Source organism: Centroberyx affinis, unplaced genomic scaffold (assembly GCF_046629955.1).
Source record: "Centroberyx affinis isolate AG114_WGS23_722 - 3 ecotype Tasmania unplaced genomic scaffold, CSIRO-AGI_Caff_v1 ptg005303l_1, whole genome shotgun sequence".
Classification (NCBI taxonomy): domain Eukaryota; kingdom Metazoa; phylum Chordata; class Actinopteri; order Beryciformes; family Berycidae; genus Centroberyx; species Centroberyx affinis.
Window position 1 is genome coordinate 99,712 of NW_027282643.1, and position 27,271 is coordinate 126,982.

General features: G+C 37.3%; 1 protein-coding gene across 1 annotated transcript; it reads right to left on the reverse strand.

The window, feature by feature from the left end:
• Positions 1-940: 940 nt before the first annotated feature.
• On the reverse strand, positions 941-19,901 carry LOC139667112 (calpain-1 catalytic subunit-like). The gene is made up of 22 exons (XM_071546520.1): positions 19,789-19,901; positions 17,562-17,816; positions 17,246-17,315; positions 17,028-17,146; positions 16,534-16,667; positions 16,146-16,320; positions 13,415-13,489; positions 12,958-13,043; positions 11,725-11,799; positions 10,442-10,602; positions 8,825-8,991; positions 8,316-8,327; positions 7,965-8,173; positions 7,719-7,767; positions 7,510-7,581; positions 5,938-5,995; positions 5,714-5,775; positions 5,370-5,438; positions 5,040-5,118; positions 3,457-3,573; positions 2,385-2,437; positions 941-2,292 (listed from the first exon to the last, which is right to left on the reverse strand). The coding sequence occupies exons 2-22, from the start codon at positions 17,796-17,798 to the stop codon at positions 2,266-2,268; spliced, it is 2,106 nt and encodes a 701-aa protein (XP_071402621.1). The 5' UTR covers positions 17,799-17,816; positions 19,789-19,901; the 3' UTR covers positions 941-2,265.
• Positions 19,902-27,271: the final 7,370 nt, after the last annotated feature.

The window sequence follows — 27,271 nt, forward strand, 5'->3', positions numbered from 1 at the left end:
CTGTAGTTGGTGAAGCAATCCACTGTGAAATGCTTTGTGCATAATCTTGAGCTTCACAAATTCTGGATTCTTCAAAATGAATAAATTCCAGCCACCAGGACACAGCCATGGTGTCTGAGGAAAAGGAAACGGGCTTTTCGCCACCGTACCATGTTGCCACTCTGCCACTTTGAAAGCAATGAGACGGGTGGAGGAGGGATTGTTCCAAAATCTGTGATGGTTATTATTAGTTGGAATTTTTATGTTCGCCTACTAGTACACCATGAAGTAATCACTAAAAAATTGCTGTTTCATATGTTTTTGTTCTATTTATATATTTTTTTAATTTTTATACATATATACATATATATATATATCCTTTAACTAGCTATGACTTTCCTGATACAGGCCTGAAACTCTTTTTTGCAATTTGCTTCACACTTATGCACTGCTGCACTTCTTTTAAAATGTTGCATTTGACTTGATTTTATGCATTCTATGTACTCTATTTTTTTACTTTATTTTTTATTATTATTATTGTTCAGTTATTTTCCATTTTATGTTATGCATTCCTCATTTTTATCTTATTTTTACTATTATTATCAAGTGGGTTTTATTCTCCATCTTATTTTTCATTAATTATGGCATTCTATCCCTGTTTTTGTGCTCTTTCTATGTCTATTTTCATGTGAAGATGCATTCTATGTATTCTATTCTCATCTTTATCTTATTTTCACTATCATTATCAAGTTTTATGTGAAGCACTTGGTGCATGTAATTTCTTTGTTGTAAAATACTTTGAGCTGCATTTCTTGTATGAAAGGTGCTATACAAATAAAGTTTACTATAGAGATATAGATATGCAGATATATAAATACAATTCTATATACTTATTTTTTATTGCAATTTATGGAGAATTCATTTTTCATTTCAATACCCAGACATCCTGCAATGTGACATCAGTAAACTGCACACAGCACCGGCCGGCCTGTGATGCCTTACACCAGTGGTTCTCAACGTGGGGTCTGGGGACCACCAGGGGTCCTTGAAGGGGTTCCAGGAGGTCCCCAGCAAATTGATGAATTGTTAAACTTCACCATTATTTCATGTACAAGAAGTTAACACAATTAGAGAATGTAGAAGAATGACTGTTTTGAGCATAGTTTCACTGTTATCTCTCTACCTACAATACAGATAGTTATGGAATTCTGGACAAAATCCTATCTGACAATAAAAATATTCTCAGATTTTAGTCCGAGAGACAAAATCTCATCAAATGGGGGTCTGTTGCTCTAATATGTATTACATTTGGAGTCCTTGATATAAAAAAAAGGTTGAGAATCACTGCTTTATACCAAAGGATACCAAAGGGATTAGAGAGGAAAAAGATCTAACGTTGGTGAGTCCATCTTTCTCTGGACAGAGCGCTGCTCACTGCTGTTTAGGAGACAGTTTGGATTTCACTGGTAATTTTGATTCATCACTTCAATTTGATTCATCTTCCTGTAGGGGGAGAAGTGTCCACACTTGATGCAAGAATTTCATTTGGCCGTATAGAACAAATCTACACCGTCTCAGTTAGTGGAGATGGGTCTCTCTTGCAGCCCCAGTTTGTGAGTTAGAATGAAGACTGGTGTTTTTAAATAAAAACATTCATTTTCATCAGTGACTTGATGCATGATGATATGACATTATTGTTTTTTTAATATATTTTTTTACATTTTGTAGAATCCTGCAGGCATTTTCTATGGGCTGAAAGTAATCAATTGACAATGAAAAGTATTTGGATAAATTGTGTATATAGTAAACCACAGAGTAATAAGATATTCCCCCACATAATAATAAAACATCCAATGTAGTAACTTACTGTATCATTTAACGTGCTGAGATTCCCTCTACTCCAATCTAAATGTTACCTTGATAGATAAAACTATTGCAGACATTAATGGATATATTGTATAAAAACCAGTAATGATCATACCACATACTTTATCTGCAGAAAAAAGAACTCATACATTATTTTTGTTGGAAATTATGCAGTAATGAATAGATATACACTACCCTGTCATAACGAAGAACATATAATCATAAAAAATGTATTGAAGATATGTGTTATAGGATAGTTAATCTCATGAAGTTTTGATGTAACAGATATTGTTCACCATTCAAAGCTACAATACATTGTCAAAGCAAAGCAGAAAATGCTTTATTGTACAGTTTAGCTCCGTGTACAATATCTGCTCCTGTAACTGCAACTGCATTCTTCAGTCCATCTTGTCGGTCAGGTTATGTGTACATCGAAATATACATCCACTGGAAATAAAGAAGGAGATGGGTGATTAATGCATTTCAGCAGTACAGTATCTGCTTGACTGGCTCTGCAGGACTGGAGTAAGTTTTATTACCTCTGATTCTCGCAGAGACATGGTCATTCCGTCAGAGAGCTGTTTGAAGATTTCTGTTGGGAAAAATATCAATTGCGTTATTCGGGAAAAATAACAGAATGAAGGCAGGAAGGAATGGCAACGACTAGATGTGTCTGTTATATATTCATGTACAGGTGAAGGCTGTACTTTAGTGATTCCTGCTGCAAGGGACACAGAAGACTTGAATGGCGGATTCTTAAAGGTAAACCAGAAAAATGGGGAAATAACTGCAAATAAACTGCAAACAAAAGTTAGGTGCCCAACTTAAAGGTGCAAGTGAAAAAAGAAGGAGCAAATGTTTCAGCTACTAGATAAGTCACCAGTGCTCTTAAAGGTAACACACACTTTTTCTTAATATAGCGTTCACCAATCAGTGGTGAAGACAAACAAAAACATGATCTGTTTTGTGCTTGCATTTGGGACAATTTAGAGGGTTAAAGTAATAATCAGTTACAATTTCACTTAAGTAAATGTCCATTTTGCTGCTCTGTATCACTGATGGATATAAAACAATAGTGTTTCAACCTATATTCAGCTCATGAAAGCTTATATATTCGCTGTTCTGAACACCCGGTGTCTGGTAGCTCTTTCCTGGGAAAAATCCTCTGCTGCACAGGAAGTGATGCGTTTTACATTTCGCATTTGTTTGGAATAAATAGAAGAAGAAATGGGTAGTTAGCATGAGCAGCGATAGCCATCATGGCTGAACAGACAAAGAAAAGAGAAACTCAAACTTTATCCACAGAAAATCCAAGGAAAAAGACGTCACAGTACTGGACACACTGTTGGATTGACAGGTGATCTCTGGGAAGAGCAATGCAGAAACACCACATATGGCGCCAGTTTTTTTTTTTGTTTTTTTTTAAAAGCTCACGGATCACTTTTAAGATTAGATTTGCTGCAAAAAGCTATGAAATAATTAGTGGCAGCCTAGTAGACGATTGATTCAGAACCAGCAGAGAGGGGAATTATAGAATTCTTTTATTAGAAGAAAATAGCAATTTCATAGTGTTATCTACTGTCATCAGTTGTCCGATTGAACTTCACTTACTGCTCATGCAGTCCATGCGAAGGACCAGACTGATGAAGCTGTCCAGCGTCATGTTTCCAGTGGAGGCTCCGTAGCGCAGAGCCATCAAGTTCAGCATGTCATCGCTGACCCTCATCCCTGTCCAGCACACAGAACAAAGCTCATGGATTTTATTCATTCATTTCAGCCATATGAGACATTATACAATTCAAGCAAAAGCAAAGCAACATTTACCACTGAAACTGGGCCAGCAGCCATGTGAATAAACAGCTGGACTTGGATTCACTTTGTTTTCCAGCCAGGACTTATTATTATTTGGGTGAATTAAAGCAGTGGTTCTCAACGTGGGGTCCGGGGACCACCAGGGGTCCTTGAGGGGGTTCCAAGGGGTCCCCAACAATTTGATAAATTGTTAAACTTCAGCATTATTTAATTAGTTAACACAATTAGAGAATGTAGAAGAATGACAGTTTTGGTCATAGTTTCTCTGTTATCTCTCTACCTACAATACAGATAGTCATGGAATTCTGGACAAAATCATATCTGACAATAAAAATATTCTCAGATTTGGGTCCGAGAGACAAAATCTCATCAAATGGGGGTCTGTGGCTCTAATGTGGACTAAATTAGGGGTCCTTGATATGAAAATGGTTGAGAATCACTGAATTAAAGGATGTGAATTGTTGTCTCTAATCTGACAAAATTGTGACTTTGACAAACAAAAAGCAGAGGCTTGCCTCTTCACAAGCCTGAAATACTGGTCAGGTGTAATTTCTGTTGTTTAGTTTAGCTAGACAAGAGTGAAGCACCACTCTTATTACCCCTGAGGGGTTTGATTAAAAGGTCTGGAGCACAACAGTAAACGGCGCCCCACCTTTCTGTGCAACAAAAAGGTGGGGCGTGATAATTCCTGTCACCTGTTGAATCTTGTCTCCCACAACAAATGAAAATTCCCACACTTCAAATAACACCCGGGTTTCATAACATGGTTTGGCATCATAAAAATTGTTTGAAAAAGGTGGAAAACAATTTGAAACAGGAGTTTTTAGTCTAGTCTAGTCAATCGCAGTTTGAGAGCAAAGCCCTCTAGCGGGCGAAGCTCTCTGCCAGATATGCATATAGGCACCATTCCTCTCTCTCAAACTTGGAAATGGAAGAAAAGATTGTTTTACAAATTAAATTCAAACAGCCATGACTTCTAAACCCAGACACAAATGTTAGTTAGGTTTATCACCTTAACGTTTGAATAAAAAATAAATAAATTTTTAAAAAAAAGGTAAATTGAGTGAATATTCCCAAATCTAAAAAGGTATGTTATGCTTTGGAAAATAGTCAGTAGTAATGTAAAGTAGGGCATGCAGTGTGGTAAATGGGCTAAAACATGCAAACACACTGGTATGGTCCTTTAAGGTATTTACTGAAGACAATGTTTTTTGCTTTCCAACTGGTTTGGGGAAGAGTTTACTTTATCGAACGTGGCCGAACGCATGCTCTCTACTCAGAAAAAACTTCCCTCATCAATGACCGGGAGGTGCCAAAGAAGAATCTTCATTTCGAAATGGAGATTCTGTTCGAGAGAGATTATTGTGTAGTTGATAGTCTACCTGAAGCCATGATAGCATTCCTCAGCTCACTCAGTGACAAAGTTCCTGTTTGGGAAACATCGGTACTGAAGAAAATGTCCTGGTGAAAGAGAAGATTGTTAAAACTCAGGTCAACAACGCAAGAAAACACAAATCATGATCAGGGAAATCTAGACATAAATCTGGATGAACCTGCATGGCAGTACAGTCTTTGTCAAAGCAATGATAAAATCACGCTAGTCTTTTAAGCAAGTATTTTCTAATTGGTGTCTGTCATTAGAGGAAGCCACTAATCATTAGCATGAAATGTTCTAGCATGTTCTGCACCTTCAACTAGAATCATCCATTCACCTTGTATGCGCTGACTTTGTTCCACAGCCGAACAAATTCACCACTGTTCAGCTTGCCGGTGATTGATGTCTTTGAAGCCAAAAGTTAAGGTGTTCATCAAAGGTTTACATGTTGTTGCATGTTGGACCTAAAATCTAGTAATATGAGTTATATCAACAGATGGACTTGCAGTTTTCCCTGTTTCCCTCTAGTTATATGTTGTTTAGCAATTTAGCAGAAATGGAGAAACAAGGGCAAAAATATATCTTTCTTTCCAGTGGAATGAAGTTTCAGATTCTTGCTGCATATACAGTATGATGTAGTTGTGCCAAATCACATTGAATAGCTCATGCATGACAGGATACGTCCATCAGAGCAACCATGCTGTGACAGGCATCCAGGCTGAAGCCTCCAGCTTTCAAGTCCCCTGCGTGAAACAGAAAACTTACGTTTGCATCCACCCTGCAATGTATCTGTGTGACACCACATTAAAGTGAAGCTTATTTCTATTCAAATGTCTTATTAAGCTCTCATGCCATCTGTTTTTCAAATCCGTTTGTGTTCTCGTGTGGAGTTTGGCAGTCCGTACCTTGGAGGATGTTTTGATTCAGAAGCCTCTGGAGCTGCTCAGCATCCACCTCCTCATACTTGAAAAGAAATGAAAATAAGACAAGTTGACTTTAGGAAGCTTTCTGTCAGTGATATTGCCCCCAGAGCACAACAACGTCCTGTTCATGTAGCAGAGCGGCATTGCCACTGTGCAGTGATTGTTACCTGTAGGCTACACATTCTTTCTCACCACTGTCACTTTCTATGTAAACAGGGAATGTGATCTTTGATAGTTATTTTTGTATCATATTGTATTACTAATCCCATGTATAAACTAGCTGACTTGCATATCATTGAAGATTACTTACCATTTAGCTCTAGAGCTAGAAAATTCTATATCATGCTAATCACCTACTATCACTCAACATAGTGTATGCTAAAGTGTTAGCATGGAGCCTACTATCACTCTATATAGTGTATGCTAAAGTGTTAGCACGGACCTACTACCACTCTATAGTGTATGCTAAAGTGTTAGCTTGGAGCCTACTATCAGTCAACATAGTGTATGCTAAAGTGTTAGCATGGAGCCTACTATCACTCTATGGTGTACGCTAAAGTGTTAGCACGGACCTACTACCACTCTATAGTGTATGCTAAAGTGTTAGCTTGGAGCCTACTATCAGTCAACATAGTGTATGCTAAAGTGTTAGCATGGAGCCTACTATCACTCTATGGTGTATGCTAAAGTGTTAGCATGGAGCCTACTATCACTCAACATAGTGTATGCTAAAGTGTTAGCATGGAGCCTACTATCAGTCAACATAGTGTATGCTAAAGTGTTAGCATGGAGCCTACTATCACTCTATTGTGTATGCTAAAGTGTTAGCATAGAGCCTACAGTCACTCAACATAATGTATGCTAAAGTGTTAGCATGGAGCCTACAGTCACTCAACATAATGTATGCTAAAGTGTTAGCATGGGGCCTACAGTCACTCAACATAATGTATGCTAAAGTCTTAGAATGGAGTGTGCTATCTCTCAACATAGTATGGAACACTGGAGCCAACGATCTACCAGGGACAAATGGATGATTTTGGTGTCAGTTGACCAACAGGCTAATCTCCTAAAAACATGGTGTACTCCTTCAAGATCCTTACATGGGACGCCCAGCTTCAAGTCCCATCTGTCACAATCACGAATTGTAGGCTACACTATGAATAGCAGGCTGTGTATATTTGGGTTTGATAAGCATATCTCATGTTTCTGTGTTAACACAACACAAATAATTTTAGCTGTATTTATCCTCATGGAGCGGCAATTACTTTTTGGTCTCAAAGGTTCAAATACAACCAATACAAAAGACAATCACATCTATAAAGTGCAGTGCAATAATTAATATTCTGCAATATTAAAAGGATGTTCAGTCCAGATTTCAAACTGTTTTTAAATTTGTTGTTTGAGTTTCAAGTCTCCTAAGCTATATGTAATTTGGTGGACAAATAAAAAAAAGTGCCTTACAGTACCATGGATGCAAATATTGTTAATAAGGTGAGTGGGAATCAAACCCCTGGCTCTGGCAATGCACTTAAATTACAGTGAGACACAAAATACCTGGTCAGAGTATTGACGGAACAAGATTTTCTTATTTTCGTCGACGTCAGATCCATTCTCTGTCCTTTTGGGCTAGAAATTAAAAGAGCAAGAGACATTAAGCCCTTTAAGTTCTAATTAATAAATGCAAAATGCAATACTTGTTTCTCAGACAGAAAGTAACACAACAGCAATATCGAAATATTATCAACATTAACAATATTTTAAACCTTTTTTTCAACCTCCACTCTCTCATGGCTATGGTCGCCAGAATTCTCACTGAGGGGACAAAAAGACAAAAGACTTGGATTTAGACTTGCATGTTTTCAAATAATACACCAGTAACTTGTGTTTTTCTAAGCAGAGAATTTTTACGTCACTTGAAGTTTTCACATTCCTACTGTCTTTCTCATAGCTGCCATCCCCACACACATAACAACATTCAGACAAGCTGTGGGTGGAGAGACTGTGCCTACTGGACATGGGTCTCTCCCTTGCAGAGGATGGAGAGGATAAAGGAGGCCGTCTCGTTGGGCTTGAAGGTGGACGGCACAATCAGGTATTCCCCAGGCTTCAGCATGAAGAACTCCATGACCTCACGCGCATTCATGTATTTTTTCGTTTGGGCGACAGGCAGGTTTGTGTCGAAGAAAGACGCTGGGAACTTCCCCGTCAGCGTCTTGTACTGTAATAATAAGTGGATATTTCATTCCTATACAGTGTATACCCATCACCATAGCTACATAATGTAGCTGAGGGATGTGTACTGTGTAAAATGTGTAAAAAGCAATTGTTGAAAAGGTTTTGTAAAAAAAAATGTGACTTACTTTTTCAGTCACCTTGGAAGAAATGACAGAGAAAATTAGTTCATGTTGGGGGGGAAAAAAAGCAATTAGTTCAAATGCTTTTTCAAGTGAAATAACATGACTCAAAATGCAAACCAGACTCTGACCCGGACTCAAACCAGACTCGCTGGCCAACTGCTGTCTTACCTACAGATAGTTTGCATGGAAAGACTTTGACTGTCCCTTAACTGTGACCTTCTGCTTACTGTGACTGTCCACTCACTGGTCATAGTCTACGGTCCTTTCAAAAACGAGATAAGTTTGTGGGACTGATCAATTGTTTAATGTCTTTTTGCTGGTCATAGCCAAAGAGTCTCAAAAAGTTACAGCCTAATCTTAAAAAACGAATTCATCAAATTTAATACAATTTAATACACTTGCTTGGGAAGCCTAGCATAACAAAATGACGCAAGGGCAAACCACCTGATGCTCATACTCACCTATAAAATGGCCTATACCACATAACAGCAGCGTTAAAGGGTAATATTTACCTCATATACAGAGAAACCAATGTGGAGATTTTGGACCAGGCGTCTGTTTCTCTTGTCAGGCTTTTGCATGAGAGACACCAGCATGTTGTTTGCCCCCTGTTTCTCAGAACATTTTTCCAGTAAACTTTCAATCGAGACCCGAAACTGTGGGTTTGTCCAGAAGCTGTCTGAAAGGCAAAGAGGGAAAAAACAGCATTTTAACATTTCAGCAAGAGTAGGGTGAAGCCTGCAGCTCCAGCAGATCTCTCTGAAATTCTTCCATGTACTGTATAACATACAACGTAATGCAATAAGTGTGTTCAAAATGATGGGGTAGAATGTGACATGGGTGTTACCTGGCAACTGTGTATCTGTAACACCCTGCTGTATAACATATAACCTTGTGCAATATGGATATTCCATTCCTTTGGGTAGAACAGGACATTGCTGCAACATGGCAATTGTGTGTGCGGTGAGTGAATGTGAGAGTATATTCCAGAAATTGCTTAAGGAATTGTATTAATCAGTTTTGCATGCACAGTGGTCATGCTGGTATTGTGGGAGATAATGACTTTTAATTGCAGCTGTATTTATGCATTTTTATGGTTTTACTGTGTTGCTTTACTGTTAATGTGTTTAACTGTGTGCCTGTAACTGTTGTTTTGGACACTCGATGCAAGATAAGTTTCGGTGTAAAAGATTGCTAAAGTGGGGTCATTTTTTATCTTATCTTAACCACTGTTCAATGACCCTGGTGCTCTATTGTTGTTCTACTGCTCTGTTTTCATAAATGTTAAATATGAAGAACTGGTACACCCTGGCCTAGAATTCTCTGGTGCCTACAACTCTTTAGCTTATATAAATGGCTGTCTGTTCTTTGTCAAATTTAAAGCTGCACTAGGTAAATTTGCACTTTGGCGACCCCAAGTTGCAGGAAGTGTTTGAACGATCATGTGGCAAGACATCAGTGACTGTGCACTCCTGCAACCCCAAATTTAATTAAATAGTAACTAAACCCCAAACCCAAATCTGTGGTGAAGCCAGACACCTAATGGTGAAAAGTAGGATGCTGAACTGGCCGTCTGCTATTCGCTGGTCTTTGGTGCCATGTGATATCACCAACTGTTGTACTCTATCCCCTGGCACCAAAGACCAGCCAATAGCAGATGGCTAGTTCTGTAGCTGGTTTAGTTACTTTAAATTAAAATTCTTCTTTGTGGCTGGTAGGAGTAGAGATTGTGAAAAACAATATTTTCTCAGCAGGTTCAGCCATCATTGGTGAGTCCAGCTTTCTTTGATTGGAGCACTCACTCACTGCTGTTTAGGAGACACTTTCGTATTTTGCTCTTAAGTTTTGCATCAAGATGATTTCCCACAAGTGTCCATACCTGACACCTGAAATTAAATGGGTAAATAGGGTGAATCTATGGGTCACGATTAGTGGGGATGGGAGACTCCTCTCTGTTGCAGCCTTAATTTGTGATTCAGACTGATGAAATGGGTGTAATTTTTCACACAAAAATCTTACCTAGTGCAGCTTTAAAGTGTTTTCCAACAAATGGAATGAAAGTACAACAAATATACAACAAAATGCATGAGTCCTTGGTTTAAATTCAAGACCAGATATTCTGTAAGTACCACGATAATTCGTGCATCCTCCAGCAGTGGTCCCTGCAACCCATCTGCCGTCATAGAAGGAGGACTTCCAGTGGCAAGAGGAGTTGTCATCAAGGAAGTCGGGGCACAGAGAGCAGATGTCAAGGTCTGAATAGAACTGACAGAAGTCTTCCATGGTCATCCTATTGAACACATTGAACACATTGAACACACATTACTGCTTTTTCTCCTGAGCGCTGTGCTGAACAATTGTGAAATGCATCACGTCACATCATGATGCGATTCAATGCGAATGGGTGGGAGTCAGTGTGGCATTTAGCTATCTGAGGCCATGTCAGGAAGTGTTGATGACTGCCTCCGTGTCTGAACTGAATGTGCCTCTTGATGCCAAGTTCAACATGGCCAGGGGATATTGAGGTAAAACTTTATATTCTGTTTGTTTTTAAAGAGTATGCAAATTCTGACCCTTATAACTGAATACTATTAATAATATTTGCATTTGCCACACTGCAATGATTTCTCGATCTCCTGATCATGCAGTTAGAAACACTGTAACTGTATATCATCAGCATACTCCAAATGTTAACTATTTGATGCCAACTTTATTATTATAAACTAGTTCAGTGATTATTATTGATCAATTAATAGATACATATACCAATAAATATAGTGATTAATTAAAATGTTCATTAAATGTGTAAATAATTCCATCTCATAATTATGTTTTTAAACAATGAACAAATTGTACTGAATACTGAATTCATGAAATGATTCTAAAATGTAAAATTATTTTTATGTAGGTTGGACTTTGCATTATTTTGAGCTTGGCACACTGGCTGTATGAGGAAGGGTCTAAATAAAAACAATAATCTAAAAATAAAAAAGTGGCCCAAATATTAAATGTAAATAGAAAAGCATTAGATAAATAAATTGTAAGATGGAAAATGAATCGTTCATTTTCAATAGTTCTAAAAAGTTTTCAATGAAAACCTAGTGACTGAGACAATTAATTAGAGGGGTACACACCCTCCACTTACGCAAGCAAGGTGTTGTTGTTTTCTGTTTGTGTTTCCATAGTGCAGTAGCATTATGGGAAAGAAACCAAGGAACATTTTACAGTGTGTGGCCTTTTGAGACTTTTTTTTTAATGTATGTTCTGTTGTACTATAGCAGCCACATATATCGTGTGTGTGTGTGTGTGTGTGTGTGTGTGTGTGTTGGTTGGTGCAGAAAACATGTTGCACATTTGGGTCTGTTAGAAAGGTCTGTTAGGTTTAACTTCAGTTTAATTTCACCATGCTTACCAAAACTCGCCATCATCACCCACTGAAAGGCACATATTACGATCTTCAGGACTCACAGTTTGCCACAGAGGAGACCTTAGAAGGAATGTAAAGGAATGAATTAGAGAGGCAAAATGTCATTATCAAAATCATATGTTCTTAGCATTAAGAATAAAGTTACAGCACATGTCCTGGGGGTAAAACTGAAGTTGTTTTAACTTTCTCCTCATCAAGTATGCATATATCGTATTTACATGTGAAAATTATCTGGCTTGTCTGTTGGTGTGGAACCAATATTTTAAGCTGCCTGTAAGGCAAGAAGTCACACTGGAATATTAGGCTTTTGTAACATAGCAAAGGCATGGCAAAACCGGTTTTGGATGATAAGGAGGAGATTATCATGAGACAGCTAGGCTGGATTCTCATGGCCTTGTGCCAATATCCTTAACTCTTTCATGCAAGAATCTCAGGTAAAAGGTAAAAAGGTGGAAAACAAACAAGGGCTCCCATATTGGCCAAAATACTAAACAAAATAATGGGAAGAGGGAAACCATGTGTAATGCAGAAAGTAAGAATATTTATTTATTTAAACATGGGTTATAAAGCTGTGGAATGCTGACTTCGTGCACTCTTGGCAATGTGCTGCAAATCAGTATACTCTTCCTCAGGCAGCAATGGAGAGCTAACTACAGGGTGTCAACTTTATAGCTAAGGGGAAGAAACATATAATGTGTTTAGGCAAGAAGAAGAAATGTCAAGTGTTCTCTTCCTTTCTGCATTACACGTTTCCCTCCTTTCGTTATTATGAATTAGAAAAAAAATCATGTATTACTAATAAAGAGCTCATACAGAAAGAGACAAAGTGGAAACATCAATACAATATTTTGTTTCTTGTGGAAACATGTAGGCAGTACAAACATGGTCAAATGCAGTCTAAAGAAATGGGTGTGTATGTGACAGAGACATGGTCACTGAGAACTGAAGGCATCCTTTTGTGTCTTTTTAATAGACGCATGACAGAAGGATTTACAGCAGGACAGACTCACAGAGGATCATACAGCCAGCACTCCAATTACATTATAAGAAACTGTGCAACATGTTTAGGGACTGTGCCATGCATTTTTGTCAAAATGAATAATTTTGATGTTAGGAGTCTGCACTGTATTTTTTCGAATCTCAATATTTCATCATCTGCAAAAACGGAATCAGAGCAAGTGCTTCGTGAAACAATCATGGATTGGAAGAAGTTCTTACTGATCGCTCCAGTCCCCATTCCACTCTCCTTTGCCCCAGGGGTTCCACAAACGAACTAGATTGACTGCTTTCCCCCGGCTCATCATCTGACCAGAAATCAACATGCTATCATCAGTGGAGAAAGCATCATCTTGCTTGGAATAAATGGATCACCAAATCCAATTCGCTCAAGGCTAAATTAGATGTTGTCAAAGTCTTGTTTATGTCTTGTTTGTATGGGAAGATTTTGAGATTGACTTATTTTTCTTACACAGCTTTAACTGAATTTATCCATAATTTAGAGTCACTGATAAAGTAGAAATACACCTATAGTCTATACAGGCCTGCACAGGCTGTGCTTCAAGTGGAAGCTTAAAAAATTGAGCACAAGCTGCTGGGAATACAAAATTTTAGGATCATCATGAGAGAAATGTAATAGAAATTATACAACATCGACAATGCAAATATAGGTGTTTACCTGTTTGACACCAGTGACAGTGTAGGCATGGCCTCGCACCAATCCATTGGGTGCTACTGTGTTGGCAGATGTCTCCTACAAGACACAGATATGCATCGTTACTAGTTGACTAGGCGTGGGATTACACAAATAAAACATACAGAGACGGCTGGATCAGTCATTATACTGCAGTAGATTCTTATTTAACTCAACAAATCAACCACATAACCCCTAAAATTAAACTTTGCCATGCAGTTACGTGTGAAGAATTCATTAACTATAAAGAGTTGTAATGAGATGGCTTATCCAGGTCAATCAAAGAAACAGAGACTGAGTAGTTTGAGGAACCTTTACCCATAGTTCATTTTCAACCGGTCTATCTAGTTCTCTTGTGTAGCATAATATTTTTTTAACCACACAATATGTCAAGTTAACGACAGAGCCACATGTAATTATCTTTACCAAACCTCATACTTGGCAATGACGATGCAATCACACCCTTTAGTTATAAAATCATTTCTCAGAGGCAGAGCTGTTCTACAGTTCTAAACCTGCAATAAGTGATTTCAAACCGAATAACCAATCCTGAAATCCTTGTGTTGCTGTTTTCAACCCCCCCCCCAATTCCTGAAAAAAATTATTGTAATGGCGGAATCAAAAAAGCGAGCGAGTAAACTTGCTATCTACCTCTTCACTTGTCATTGTAGGACATGTAACCTTCAGCGGGAGAAAAATCTGGCAATACTTGTAACCGATGACACTTCTCCGTAGGTGCATGTAGCTTAGCTACTAGCCTTTATGTACAGTTTGTCCTTAGGGGCTTCCGTAGTCCAGTAGTTTTACTGTGCTTTATTTACAAATGTGTTGCGATTTCTGTCACCTTCTAGTGGTCGGAAAATCGCTTATTGCAGTTTTAAACTTCAATGGGCGGAGCCAAACAACCACAGTTTTCAAGCCAAAGACTGAAAAAGGAAAGACAGTAAGAGAGGAGGTAATATTATGAAGCCTAGAACTCTTGACTGAAGAAAATATATAGCCATACTAAGTTATCTAGGTTAACTAGTTAGCCTAGCTGATCTTCCAACTTCAAACTAGCCATACTAGCATATAGCTATCTAGGTGAGCTAGGTAAGCTAGCTGCTGACCTTCTAAGATCATGAATGAATGAAAAAAAGAAGTCATTGCCATTTATGTTTTATTTATATTTTGACCAGAATTCCTTCTTTGCTATACAAGTTTGCCAGTTAGCTAACTTGCACTCTTAAAAACTGGTTCTTTCACTCCGCCCATTGAGGTTTAACTCAACCAATGAGGTAATTTCTGCCTCCAGAGCACAGGCTTGTCTCACAAAACAAATGTAACATAGTCAAGGTACCTTTGTGATAGCTGCCTTTACAAAACCTAACAATGTCAACCCTGGATTACCAGTCTCACAAAGGTAGTTATCAAGTTACCCTGTCAACTCCAATCCGCCAATCCAGCTATGACTGTGTTTTGTAACAAATAGCCAATCACATGCAACATGGACAGATCCAGACCAATACGAGATAATATGAGATAAGATGAAACTATTGATCCCAGTGGGGAAATTAGGTTGTTGCAGCAGCAAAGGTAATATGATTCAGCAGGGAAAAGAAAATATCATATAAGCACACAACTAGAATCTAAAAAGAAACAGTAAAAATGGTAGAAAATAATAAAATAATCAAACAATAAAAAGCCATATACAAGAAATAATTGTGGGGTATATAGGCATACATGCATAAGTAAAAAGGCTTATCTCTGCCCCATCATTAAGATACAGTGGAAATACTTCTTGCTACAATATTGTGTCATCACACTGAGGCTTTAAAAAGAGTTTCTTTTCACAAAGTCCGCCTCATATTCCCCAGGGCTGCAGTGATTAGCATATGAGTCAATGAGTTAATCATTCTTGGGAATCCTATAAAAGAACTGGTAACACTTTACAATAAGGGTCACTAACTTAAGGGTTATTAAGCATTAACTAACCCTTAACTTAGTGACCCTTATTGTAAAGTGTTACCAAAGAATTTCAGCGCACTTAATATAGAGCAGTACATTTCATTCACTATTGATAACTACAGTTAACTAATGTAAGCTACCTGCTATTGGATAGAATCTATCTTTTATAGCCAGAGTGGGTACATGGCCTGGAAACACTATAAACATTATTTTATCTCTGATCTAATAAGTGTTATAACTCTGATATAATAAATCATTGTGGAAGACAAAGTTCTACTGGCCTATAAACACCGTTGCCCTGTGTAAACTGTCAATTCAATAGTACACAGTTAGTGCACAGTTAGTTAACAGTTAGTGTACAGTTCTTTTTATCACTTGTCACTTTCATTGAATGCAATGTTTCTGTTCAGATCGGGTTTGGAGATGAAATTGTTGCAAAAGTCCTGAAGGAGAGCTGATGTCATTTTTTCAGAGAGCTGATTGGTGAGGAGGCGGGCTTTTTCTAAGTTTTGATCCAATAGCCTGAACATAACCTGCTCCGGACCAGATGAGCTGTGCAGCCTCAGTTACTATGGTGATCTACTCCGCTATGAAGTGAACCACCTTTGTGAGACCGAAAAGCCAGAGTTAAGCCCAAAGTTAGCTCACTAAACCACTAATCTTGTTTCATGAGACAGGCTCTGCCTTTGAGAAATGTTTGTATAATTAAAACTTCAATTTGTTTTTTTCTTGAAGTGACATACAGTATGTGTGGGATGTTTACGCTTACCCCCTGAGGTGTGCCACACCCCATCAATGATTTGGATTGGGCAGCTCTGTACATGAGCTGCCACAGGTTTGGAGGGGAATCTGCCAACTGGATGCACATATGAACACCACCGGTGAAGTCCACCAAAGCCTCTGAGGGAGTTCCAGCACTCATGTCTGAGTAGGAACCACACACCCTGACAGAAGTGAATATGATAAGACTTTGATAGGCGCTTCAAAAACAACAGATTTCATGCATGTATTTTATAAGTTATGCAGAGAAAACACCTTTGTGACTGAGACAGAGGAGAATGCTGTATTTCTCCATTCATCCTATGCTGGCAAGATGCCGGCATACTTCCTAATTATCACTTCTCTATGTGGTTTATGTTACTACTTGGATCACATACTTGGCATAGGCCTTCTCCAGCAAAGCAGGCCAGAACTCATTTGGGGTTTTGGAGTGAACGAAGATAAGTCTGCCATCAATTGTCGGTAGCTTGTCATCAATGAGAACATCCACCCACCTTCCAAATCTCCAGAACTGAATAATGAAGGAAGGAGAGAATATGAAGAGTTTCATTCTATAAGCACCATTTAAAAGAACTCTTTTAAAATGATTGTTAGCATGAAGGTGAAGCATGATATGGGTTCATGACTTCAGTCACTGTAAGGCATTTGCTTACAATAATTACTCTGTTTTTGAAATATTGACCAATGAATTTGTTTTGGTTGGTTGATATACAGTGTTTTGGAATGAAACCTTTCATGTTATCTTGAGGCTTTCAGGAATGCAGTCCTTTCCAATAGTTTTTGTTGATGGTATTACAATAAATCCTTTTAATTTCAATATACTATATTCAGTTCTAGCCTCAGTCATACAAGTTGTGCTGTGACTGCTTACCTTGAAGTGGAACAACCCGCAGTACTTCTCATCAAATGATTGCTCAAGTGGCACAACCTGCTCAAGGATGTGATTCTGGAACGTCAGAGCTCCGATTGAGGCAAGAAACCAGCAATTTCCTGAAGAAAAATGTTCATTGTGTCAGAAAGGTATACAGTAATATGTGGGCATGCCAGTAAAGTGTGTATAGATTCTTATTAATGAGGCAATTCCCCTACCAACTATCCCTTGACCAAAGTCAAACCTGGAGACGCCGTCGACTATGAAGGATGGGTTTGGAACAATTTTCTGAAACAGAGGGAGAGCTGATAAGAAAAGAGAGATTTCTGAAGGTTTAACGGTAAAAATCCAACTTTCACATATTGTCAGTAAATAATAATGTCATGCTAAGCTTTGTCAGGTTTGCTTTTTGGCCGTTGCTGTTCATCTTAAAATCGGAAACCCTGAGAGTTCGCGGACATCTGTTCACTCTCGTTGAGAGTGATTTGGGATCTCTACGGGTGAATCTTTAAATGTAGCCACCATCACACTTACCCCTGGTCTCACCCACTTCACTCTGGCGAAGTCGGAAGGGGTCAGTAACCCCTGTCCGATGGAGTTTCTGTCCGGGGGGAACATGTCGTCGATGTACCTTACCCCTCGGGCAAGGCAGTACTGCTTCAGCTGTTGGAAGTCTTGGTTGAAGAACCTCTCGGGGTTGGCGAGGCTCCCGTAGCCGTTCTTCTTGTGACGAGCCTCCATGATGTTCAGACACACACCGGGAGGAGGCATCGCTGCAGTGTGTGGGTTCTGTTCAAGGAAAGGGGCAACATGAACGGTCATGTGATTTTGCTTTCAAGTTTGATGAATGAATGAATGGCGAATGTTGAAGCAATACAGTAGCATTGGTCACCTTTATCACTTTCAAATAGTTCTTTTCAAATCAAATTCTGGCATTTTGGCATTTAGTATATATGACATACTGGGGACAGGCATCCCTTCTTTAGACTCAGTAGGCTTCATGATACCTAAATTCATATGATGCCTTTATACCTCAAGGTGGTCCTCATTTCTCCAAAGTGAGATGGGATATTACATATGACATTATTTCTGTTAGTGTTTGAGATGAATGCCCAAATCTATCAAGACCCAGCTGGATCTGATGGGTTTATGTCAGGTTGGGTCAAGCTGAATTTCTCACTTCACTGCGCAGGTTTAGTTCAGAATCTGGTTGAAAAATAAAATACAGTAACAGCAAAAATAGTGTTCGCTGGGCTTTGTTCAGGCTATTTGAAGCCCGGCACTGGTTCAGGTTCGTACAAAAGCTTTTTGGGTTCAGGTCAGTTCTGCCCCACTCCCACCTGCATGTTGTGCTGGCAGCAAATTTACACTGGAGGGGCAATGATCTCTAATCTTTCTAATCTGAAAAACTAGTCACAGCTATACTGTGATTTGGAATAATCTAGTCAATTATTATTAGTAGTAGTAGTAGCAGTAGGCTTCTAGTATTATTCTTGTCGTTATTATCATTATTATTATTGTCATTATTATTATTATTATATTATTATTATTATTATTATTATTATATCATTATTATTATTATTATTATTATTACTGGTAGTAGTATTCATATTATTGTTATTACTATTATTATTCCTATTATTATTGGTGCAGGCAGTGGTGGTGTTTACAAAGAAGGATATAATCTAGTCTACTAAGATGATATATATATATATATATATATATATATATATATATATATAAGTATAAATACTCTTGGTAACACTTTATAATAACCATCATTAATAAATGGTAAATTGATAGTTAATTAAACTTTAGTTAATAGTTATTTTACTGTTAACAAACAATGAAATTATCATTAATAATGTTTACTAATTATTAGTAATGCTATAATTTATGTTATTTTATCATTAGTTTGTGTAATATAAAATCATTTGTTTATAAATGATATATTGTACCATAGCTGATAAGAGACGGTAAAAAGCTATGATACAATATATAATTTATAAACAAATGATTTTATATTACACAAGCGAATGATAAAATAACATAAATTATAGCATTACTAATAATTAGTAAACATTATTAATGATTGTTGATTGTTTGTTAACAGTAAAATAACTATTAACTAAAGTTTAATTAACTATCAATTTGCCATTTATTAATGATGGTTATTATAAAGTGTTACCATACTCTTTATAAGTGATTTTTCTCAAAATATCTGGTCAGTAGCCTACAGTAATTGCCAAGATCTTCGACCCAATTCAAGCCGCATATCCCAAATAATGAATTGTAAAATAACAAGTACGATTTCTTGAACCAGTTAAGCACCACAGGTTCAAGTCTAGACAACTCTTCCATATCAGCGACCTCTGGTTTAACCTAATGATAAAAAAGATAATAAAGGCGATCATATAGTTTATCGTTCAGATACGTTCAGATCAGGACAAAAATCTACTGCTATTATTATCACATAAAGTCACCGAGCTCTCTTTCTGCCAGGCCTACATTTCGAGAGGAATTTGGAAGTTTTATGCCATGAAATGGTTTAAATACCTAGTTATGTAAACGTCCGAAGAAAAAACCAGAGCTATAATTTGGCTTATGATGAGATATGCATACAACATATTTTAAATTGCGAAAACGCATGCGCTCTATCCAAGGTAACCAAAATAATAAATAGTAGGCTATTACTCTGAGTTGCATGGTTCCCTACAGCAAAATTGCGAAGTCTGAATCAGCCTGCTGATGAAGAGCTTACCTCACCGGCTTGAGAGAGAGAAAGTGGGAATAACGAGGAGTCCTTCAGTAGGCTGGAGGCAGAGGCTGTGCGTCGGTGTTATATCCTGCTTCAAACACCTGAGGCTGCTGACGTCGCCAAGGTGTGCTTTCAAGCCATTTCCAAGTTATGATAATTTATCCAGGCACAAACTCCGCCTGCATTTGGCGCAATTTGTCTCCAGATGAAGCCGAGTGCGTTATTATCCTTGATTAGACACTACATGTAGTGAATGATAGATAGATAGATAGATAGATAGATAGATAGATAGATAGATAGATAGATAGATAGATAACATATAAGTAATATGAAATATAGAGGAAAATATAATAAGGACACAAGAAAGAGACTTAAAGGTCAGTTTCCACCGCTGTAACCTGTAATCTACAATTTAACTGCAAACCATCCCACTCTGGACTGCCTGGGCTTGCTTGTGGGTTTAACTTCAATGATTTGCTAAGAGTACACACTGTGACAGCTTTGGCAGCATGCAGTAAAAAGTCACAATTGGCCTTGTTATCGAGTCCTTTCCAGTGAACCCATTTAGCAGGGATAGGCTGCCTTGGAATTGGCATAATAGGCCAATTACTTGTTCCTTGTTTATTAAACCAAGTTGCACAACTTCAAATGCATAAAATGACTATTAGTATACTGTATATAGGGTTGGGAAGAAAGCTTTTTGTTTGTTTGTTTGTTTGTTTGAGAGAAAGAAAGAAAGAAAGAAAGAAAGAAAGAAAGAAAGAAAGAAAGAAAGAAATTAACACACTACACACCATTTCTTACCACCTTGTACATTGGTATAATTTGTTTCTACCCAAGTGAGTATATCCGATTGACTATTCCCAGTGTGTAACAAGGTAAACTCAGTAGAATATCACTGAAATTAAGCAGGCTATTCAGATGTTCATTACCAGTGTTAATTTGTTTGTACAAATGAGACATTAATGCCATTTTCCATCATGAAAGGAAAGCATGACAAGCCTGTGCCAACCTCTTAATGAGATATCACACTGATGAACAGTGAAAATCAAAATGGCAAAGACATAAAAAAGATATTTTAACAGACAGTAGAGGGAGATTTTCTGGTATTTTCTTGTGTGAAATATTGCTTAATTGCATGTAAAAGGTCAAGACAATTCTCTTAATTAATGCTACATTTAATAACTACAAAAAAAGTTAATTAAATGTGTCAATTAATAATTGCATTTCATTATTCTGTCTTTAAGTTACTGAATTTATAAATTGATTTGTAAAATCATTTTAAAAAGGCATTTAAATTTCACTTTTTACTTTTCCATTTACTCCATCTCCATTCATTTGTCTAGCTTCAGCATTTACACTTTCTGCTTGGGCCACACTTGATTAAATTAGACAACATATATAGTAGAATAGAATAGAATAGAACCCCTATCCTCATATTCTATAAGGATATTGAACAATATCTGAACACTATACTATACTCTTCCAATAAGAAACATGTGAAATTACATATTTTTCATTCCCTCAAGCTCTTGTTGTAATTATGTTACATACCACTGGCTGTGTTGTAGGCTATGCATTCTAGGTAGGGCTGGGTATCGGTACTCGATACCTTTAAGGTATCGACCAAAATAACCCAGTACCAAGTAGTATCGAAACTTCTCCAGTCAAACGATACCTGCATTCGATACCTTTTGTACACAGATCTAAAAAAAAAAAATACTATTTGTATGGTTTTGCTTGCAGCCAATCACCGCAAGCGTTCTTCGATTTAATGCGACATGTGATTGGCCCACTACTGCAGCAGCTACAGCCCATACAGTCTGTGGTGGTGAAGTCGAGCGCGGTGTGTGTGACGGAGTTGGCAGTTCAGCGTGCCGAGATGCCACCAAAACGTAAAAAAAAAAAGGTATCGAATGAAGTACTCTATTGGTATCGGTATCACTTTAAGGGTACTGGTATTGGTACTGGTATAGTAATTTTTTAAACGATACCCAGCCCTAATTCTAGGTATACTGGTGTTTTTGTATTTTTCTTTTCTAATTATGATTTGACATCCTTTTGGATGAGGCGGGTCAAGGAACTGTTTGGGTGAGGATAACTTGGTTCAAATTGTCAATAATAACTACATAAACTCAACAACTGCCATACCTAATTTTTCAACAATGTAAGATGTAGTCATCAGGAGCTAAATTCAGGTCAGTTAGTCATCAGACACAAACTCAGGTTTCTCCCCACATTTTCCATAGGGAGAACGAAATAAAAACATAATTTTGATTATTGTGGATTGTTTTCGTATCACTGGCTTTTCAAATGGTAATTTGAATGAATGGAAACTTCAATGAATGGAAGTAGCCTGCGCAAAGTAAATTAGGCCTACCTAGTTGTGTCTTAATGAACGGAGATCACGCTTGTTTGTAATAGCTCAAACCACAAGCGTCCATTATACAAGGCTTGTAGAATAAATGTATTAGACTCAATAGCAATAAACCGCTAAGCAGATCAATTGGCAGAGAAATCCATGTAGCTGGTGCAGCAACAAAGGAAAGTGAAAATATACCCCAACCAGTATTCCTGACTTAAGTCTCTTCCCTGAGCGCATAGCTTCACTAAACCATTAAAATTTGTTATCAGGTTATAGCCAGGGACAGGTTGACCCTTGTTTTTATGTATCAAAATCTATAATTATTTTGATCACTTTTTAAGAAAAAAATGAGAAGAAAATCACAATACACAGCAAGACACACAACACAACAAGATTTTAATTATTTACTTTCAGGTAGGCTATCAAAAACCTAACAACGTAAAAAAGTGCCCTAAAATGTTAAGTTTCAGAAATAAAGCCACTGAGACAACTTACCCATGTGACAACTAGATCTGCTCTCCCCTGTTTTACCATAGCTTGTTACCATATCTATCCACTTCTAGCTATTGCATTAGTGAAATAAAATGAACCTCAATTTTTGCTAGCAAATTTCAAATAGTAGCAGCTAACGTAAGCTAGATAGCAAAGTTGGAAAATGGCATCCATTTTCTCTTGACTTGCCTCTAGCTGTTCATCTATTGTAGACATGATGGGCTATTTAGTCTTTGAGGCAAAACAATTACTGAAATATGCATGTTAAGTTAAAATAATGAAAACAAATTATTTCCTAGTCTGGCCTTAAAGGAAGGACAAGTAGTGAGCTAGGACTTCATGACGGTGTGGTAAAAATAATTTTCTACAAATCATGTCTGTTCTTTATTGTATCAGTATGTAATTGCTAAAATTGAGTAAAAGTTGTATTAGAGTAAAAATGTTACTTTAATTGAACTTGCACTTGGCTGTGATTTTTTCATACAACTGCTATCAACTCCTATTGTCCTTTCAAGTGTTGTCATCATTTCGTGGCCATTTTTTTTGGCCTATGGATTTTTGGATCCTGTTTGCCAATCATTCTCTTCTTAAAATTGGTAAAATGATTTAAGTAAAAATGACATATGACGAAGTTATTACATATTTTGACATGTTACTGAATTTTTAAAAAATATTTTGAAATATTTTGCTTACAACCATGGTGCCGAAGTTACATTATCCTTGTATAAGAAAGCCACAAAATGCTGGAATGCTAAGCTAAGTATCGTTAGTGAGTTTGGTTTTTTTTCATTGCAGCTTCAAAACTCATCAGAATCCACCTTGAACCCTTGAAAGAAAACATAGTCAATATTTGAGTTGGACGTAGTTAAAGGTAATTATTTTACACACCTTTTCATTTTCATGTTAGACTGAATGGGTGCGGGATCTGGAATCCCTTATTGGGCCGAAAAACATTTGATTTGATTTGATTTGATTTGATTTGATTTGATTTGATTTGATTGACTTTATTGTCCACCTCAGTGGAAATTTGTCTTTGGCTTCTCCCAAAGTACAACAAGAGTACATACATTACGCAGAGCACAACACGCCATTAAAACATACAAATATACAGCATACAATAGTGCAAATGGGCAGGTAGCAGCAAATAGGTTATATAAATAATACCAGAGAGCAAATCTTATAAAATTCAAGTGTTCCCTGATACAGTCATTCTGTGTTCAATATATGGCATAGGGAATAAAAGACTTCACGTTTGTGAGGATAATAATCCTCTTTTATATTAAAACTGACTGATTTATTGATTTACACCTGGGACACCAGGTGAATGCAAGTAACTGCAATTAACTAGCTGGTAGTATAGAAAACAAGTAGTAGTCTGATGAACTAGGAAGCCAGAGAGCTGAAATCACTTTCAAATGAACTTTTAGGGCCAAATTAACGTTATTGACTCAAATGCACTTGTGGGACACACAATCAATTGTACACAATCTCTACTTGTTACTATGCAGCATTCATAAAAAATACTGTTTTGGAAAACACAAGAAAAACAAAAACAGCCAGTTGCCCATTTACTAATTGTTCATTCAAGTCCAGACTATACTCTGCCTTTACTGCACACAAAAGTAGCTGTCACCATTCAACATCTGAAAACTGGTGACAGCTAATTTCAGACCATAAAAATCAAACCACTACAATGACGAACAAGGTAATGAATGTTTTGTGGAGATCAGCCTGAGCCTCAGGCAGACTCAGTTCAGCATAGACTTGCATCCTTATCTCTGTGAATGCAAACAATCTTGCAGGTGTCACAGTCTGCTACATAAAGAAATAGTTGATGGATTTGATTTACTGATTCAATGATTTACTTCAGGTCTAGTATTAAATGTCAAGACAGTGGTGCTTTATGCTGCAGAGGATCTAAGTACACATTCATTGGCAGGGTTTCAAGAATCTTTTGATATGGATTTGCAGGCTTTGCTTGGCAGGCTCTGAAGACATATAGATATATGAAGTGAGAACAAAATGTTCATGGTGGGAAAAGAGACTGACCTTGAAACAGATGAGCTTCCCTTCACAATTGCACAGGATTCTCTTTGTGACCTGTTGGAAAGAATTGTATCTATGGAACTGATTTATGCTTGACAGATTTAATTTCCAAGAAGTATTTTACATTGGATGAATGAATGAATGAATGAATGAATGAATGAATGAATGAATGAATGAATACTTCCTTGCCCTACAAATTTGCTGATTGAACTGATCATTCTCAGAAAATATCACCTACTTTCAGGACAAAAGGCTCAATTGGTGGAAATAGACCTGAAAACTGCACACTTTTGAGGTTGCTTCCATTTTTGACTGGCAATTCAATTCCAGGAGATGATAACACTTGGGCCATATACTTTTCTAAACGGTTAACAGAATACTCCCATCTACCTGAGGTGTCCCGCCCACAAAACTGTCCATCAGCTACCGTCTTTGACTGAGCAATACGTTTTTATTGACATCGAAATGTACCCATAACCCTGTGTGAGTCAAACGGCATAAACCAAAAGTGAAAGCAGTAAGATGTTTGCATGCCACAGTAACCAGTTTAATATGGGAGAAAGCCAGTCATCATAACCAGGTTTCTCATGATCGGAATATGAGCTTCACCAGGTTATTCTATTTGAACTGTTTTTATTTGGATTTTCAATAATAGAGGATGGTGGTCACAATATACACAATAAAGACATAGTGGCATGACCTTCACGTGTGACCATACAACCAAAACATACCAAAACATACTCCAAAACATCTACAGAAAACAGATACTGAATAACACATAACAGGCAATAATAAGTAACTTAAAATGTAAATTAAACAAATAAAATAAAACAAAATAACTTATGGTTGTCATATCTTGTTGAACTTCTGCGAGGAGCCACGTGTGGTATACTTCTCCAGCTTGAGGTGAGACATGACATCCCTAACCCATTGTGTGTGAGATGGGGGTGTTGATTTCCATTTAAGGAGGATGAGGCGTCAGGCTAGGAGAGATGAGAAGGCTATAGCCTCTGATTAGGAGTCAGGAAACGATACACTTTCCGGGGCAGTCCTGAAAATGCCAGTAATAGGGTCTAGAGTGATATCTTTTCCACACGTGAGAGAACGTCCTAAAAATGGAGGACCAAAATGACCCCAGTGCCGGGCATGACCAAAACATATGGAAAGGAGTGGCAGGGGCCTGATGGCATCTCACACCAGTTATGTCATTTTTACACGAGAATTTGGGGTAATAATTGATAATAATCTCACAATTTACTGTAATATAAAGATAAGCAATAAAAATGAAAGTAAGTGACAGCACTTCCACCGTTTTTGTAGAATGACCCAAGATCGTTTTCTCAGCTACAGTGGTAAGCAAAACATTATGATGTCACAGTGAAGTTGACCTTTGAACTTTTGGATATAAAATGTCATCACTTCATCATTTTATCCTATTAGACATTTGTGTGAAATTTTGTCATAATTAGCGTATGAATTCTTGAGTTATGGCAAAAAATGTCTTTTGTGAGGTCACAGTGACCTTGACCTTTGACCTTTGACCACTAAATTCGAATCAGTTCATCCTTGAGTGCAAGTGGACGTTTGTGCCAGATGTAATGAAATTCCCTCCAGGCGTTCCTGAGATATCGCGTTCATGAGAATGGGACGGAAGTGAGGTCACAGTGACCTTGACCTTTGACCTTTTACCACCAAAATCTAATCAGTTCATCCTTGAGTCCAAGTGGACGTTTGTGCCAAATCTGAAGAAATTCCCTCAAGGCGTTCCTGAGATATCGCGTTCATGAGAATGGGACGGACGGACATACGGACGGACAACCCGAAAACATAAAAGATATTATCCGGCCATGAAATCCGGCCACCGCCAGCGCGGAGGCATGATAGATTACTAAAATTTGAAACATTTGGTGTATAGGTAGGTATAAGTAGATATAAGTAAATATATGGGTATATGTATAAACAAATTTGTTACATATATATGTATATATAAACACCATGTTTTATAAAGATGTTAATATGTATACGGTATGAAATACAATAGAAAAATTATGAAAATGTAAACATAATTATAACAATGTGTGAAACTGAGGAAGGAGATATGTGAATTTACAACAATATACATGCAAATGTGCATCATATTCACAATAAAAAGACTACAGAAGGCCATACATACTGTATGTACAGAAAGCGTTGTGGCATTATACAGAATCAGAATCAGAATCAGAATCAAGTTTATTGCCAAGTAAGTTTTCACAGTACAAGGAATTTGCTTTGGTATGGAGGTGCATACAATAAACATAAACGTGGAGAAAAATAATAAAATAAAATAAAATACAAATAATAATAATAATAATAATAAAATAAAAATATAATACAAATATAATAAGAAATATAAAAATATGTACAAATGTATATGTGCAATATAACTGTTATGGGTATGTGACTATAGACTATAGAACACACTTTACTGATACCGAGAGCAAATGTGCAGAATGTGGCATTTTGGATATCAGCGTTAACTTAGATAACTGATGTATGTACTGCATACTCTTTCTACATTGGTAATAAATATTTTGTTGTACA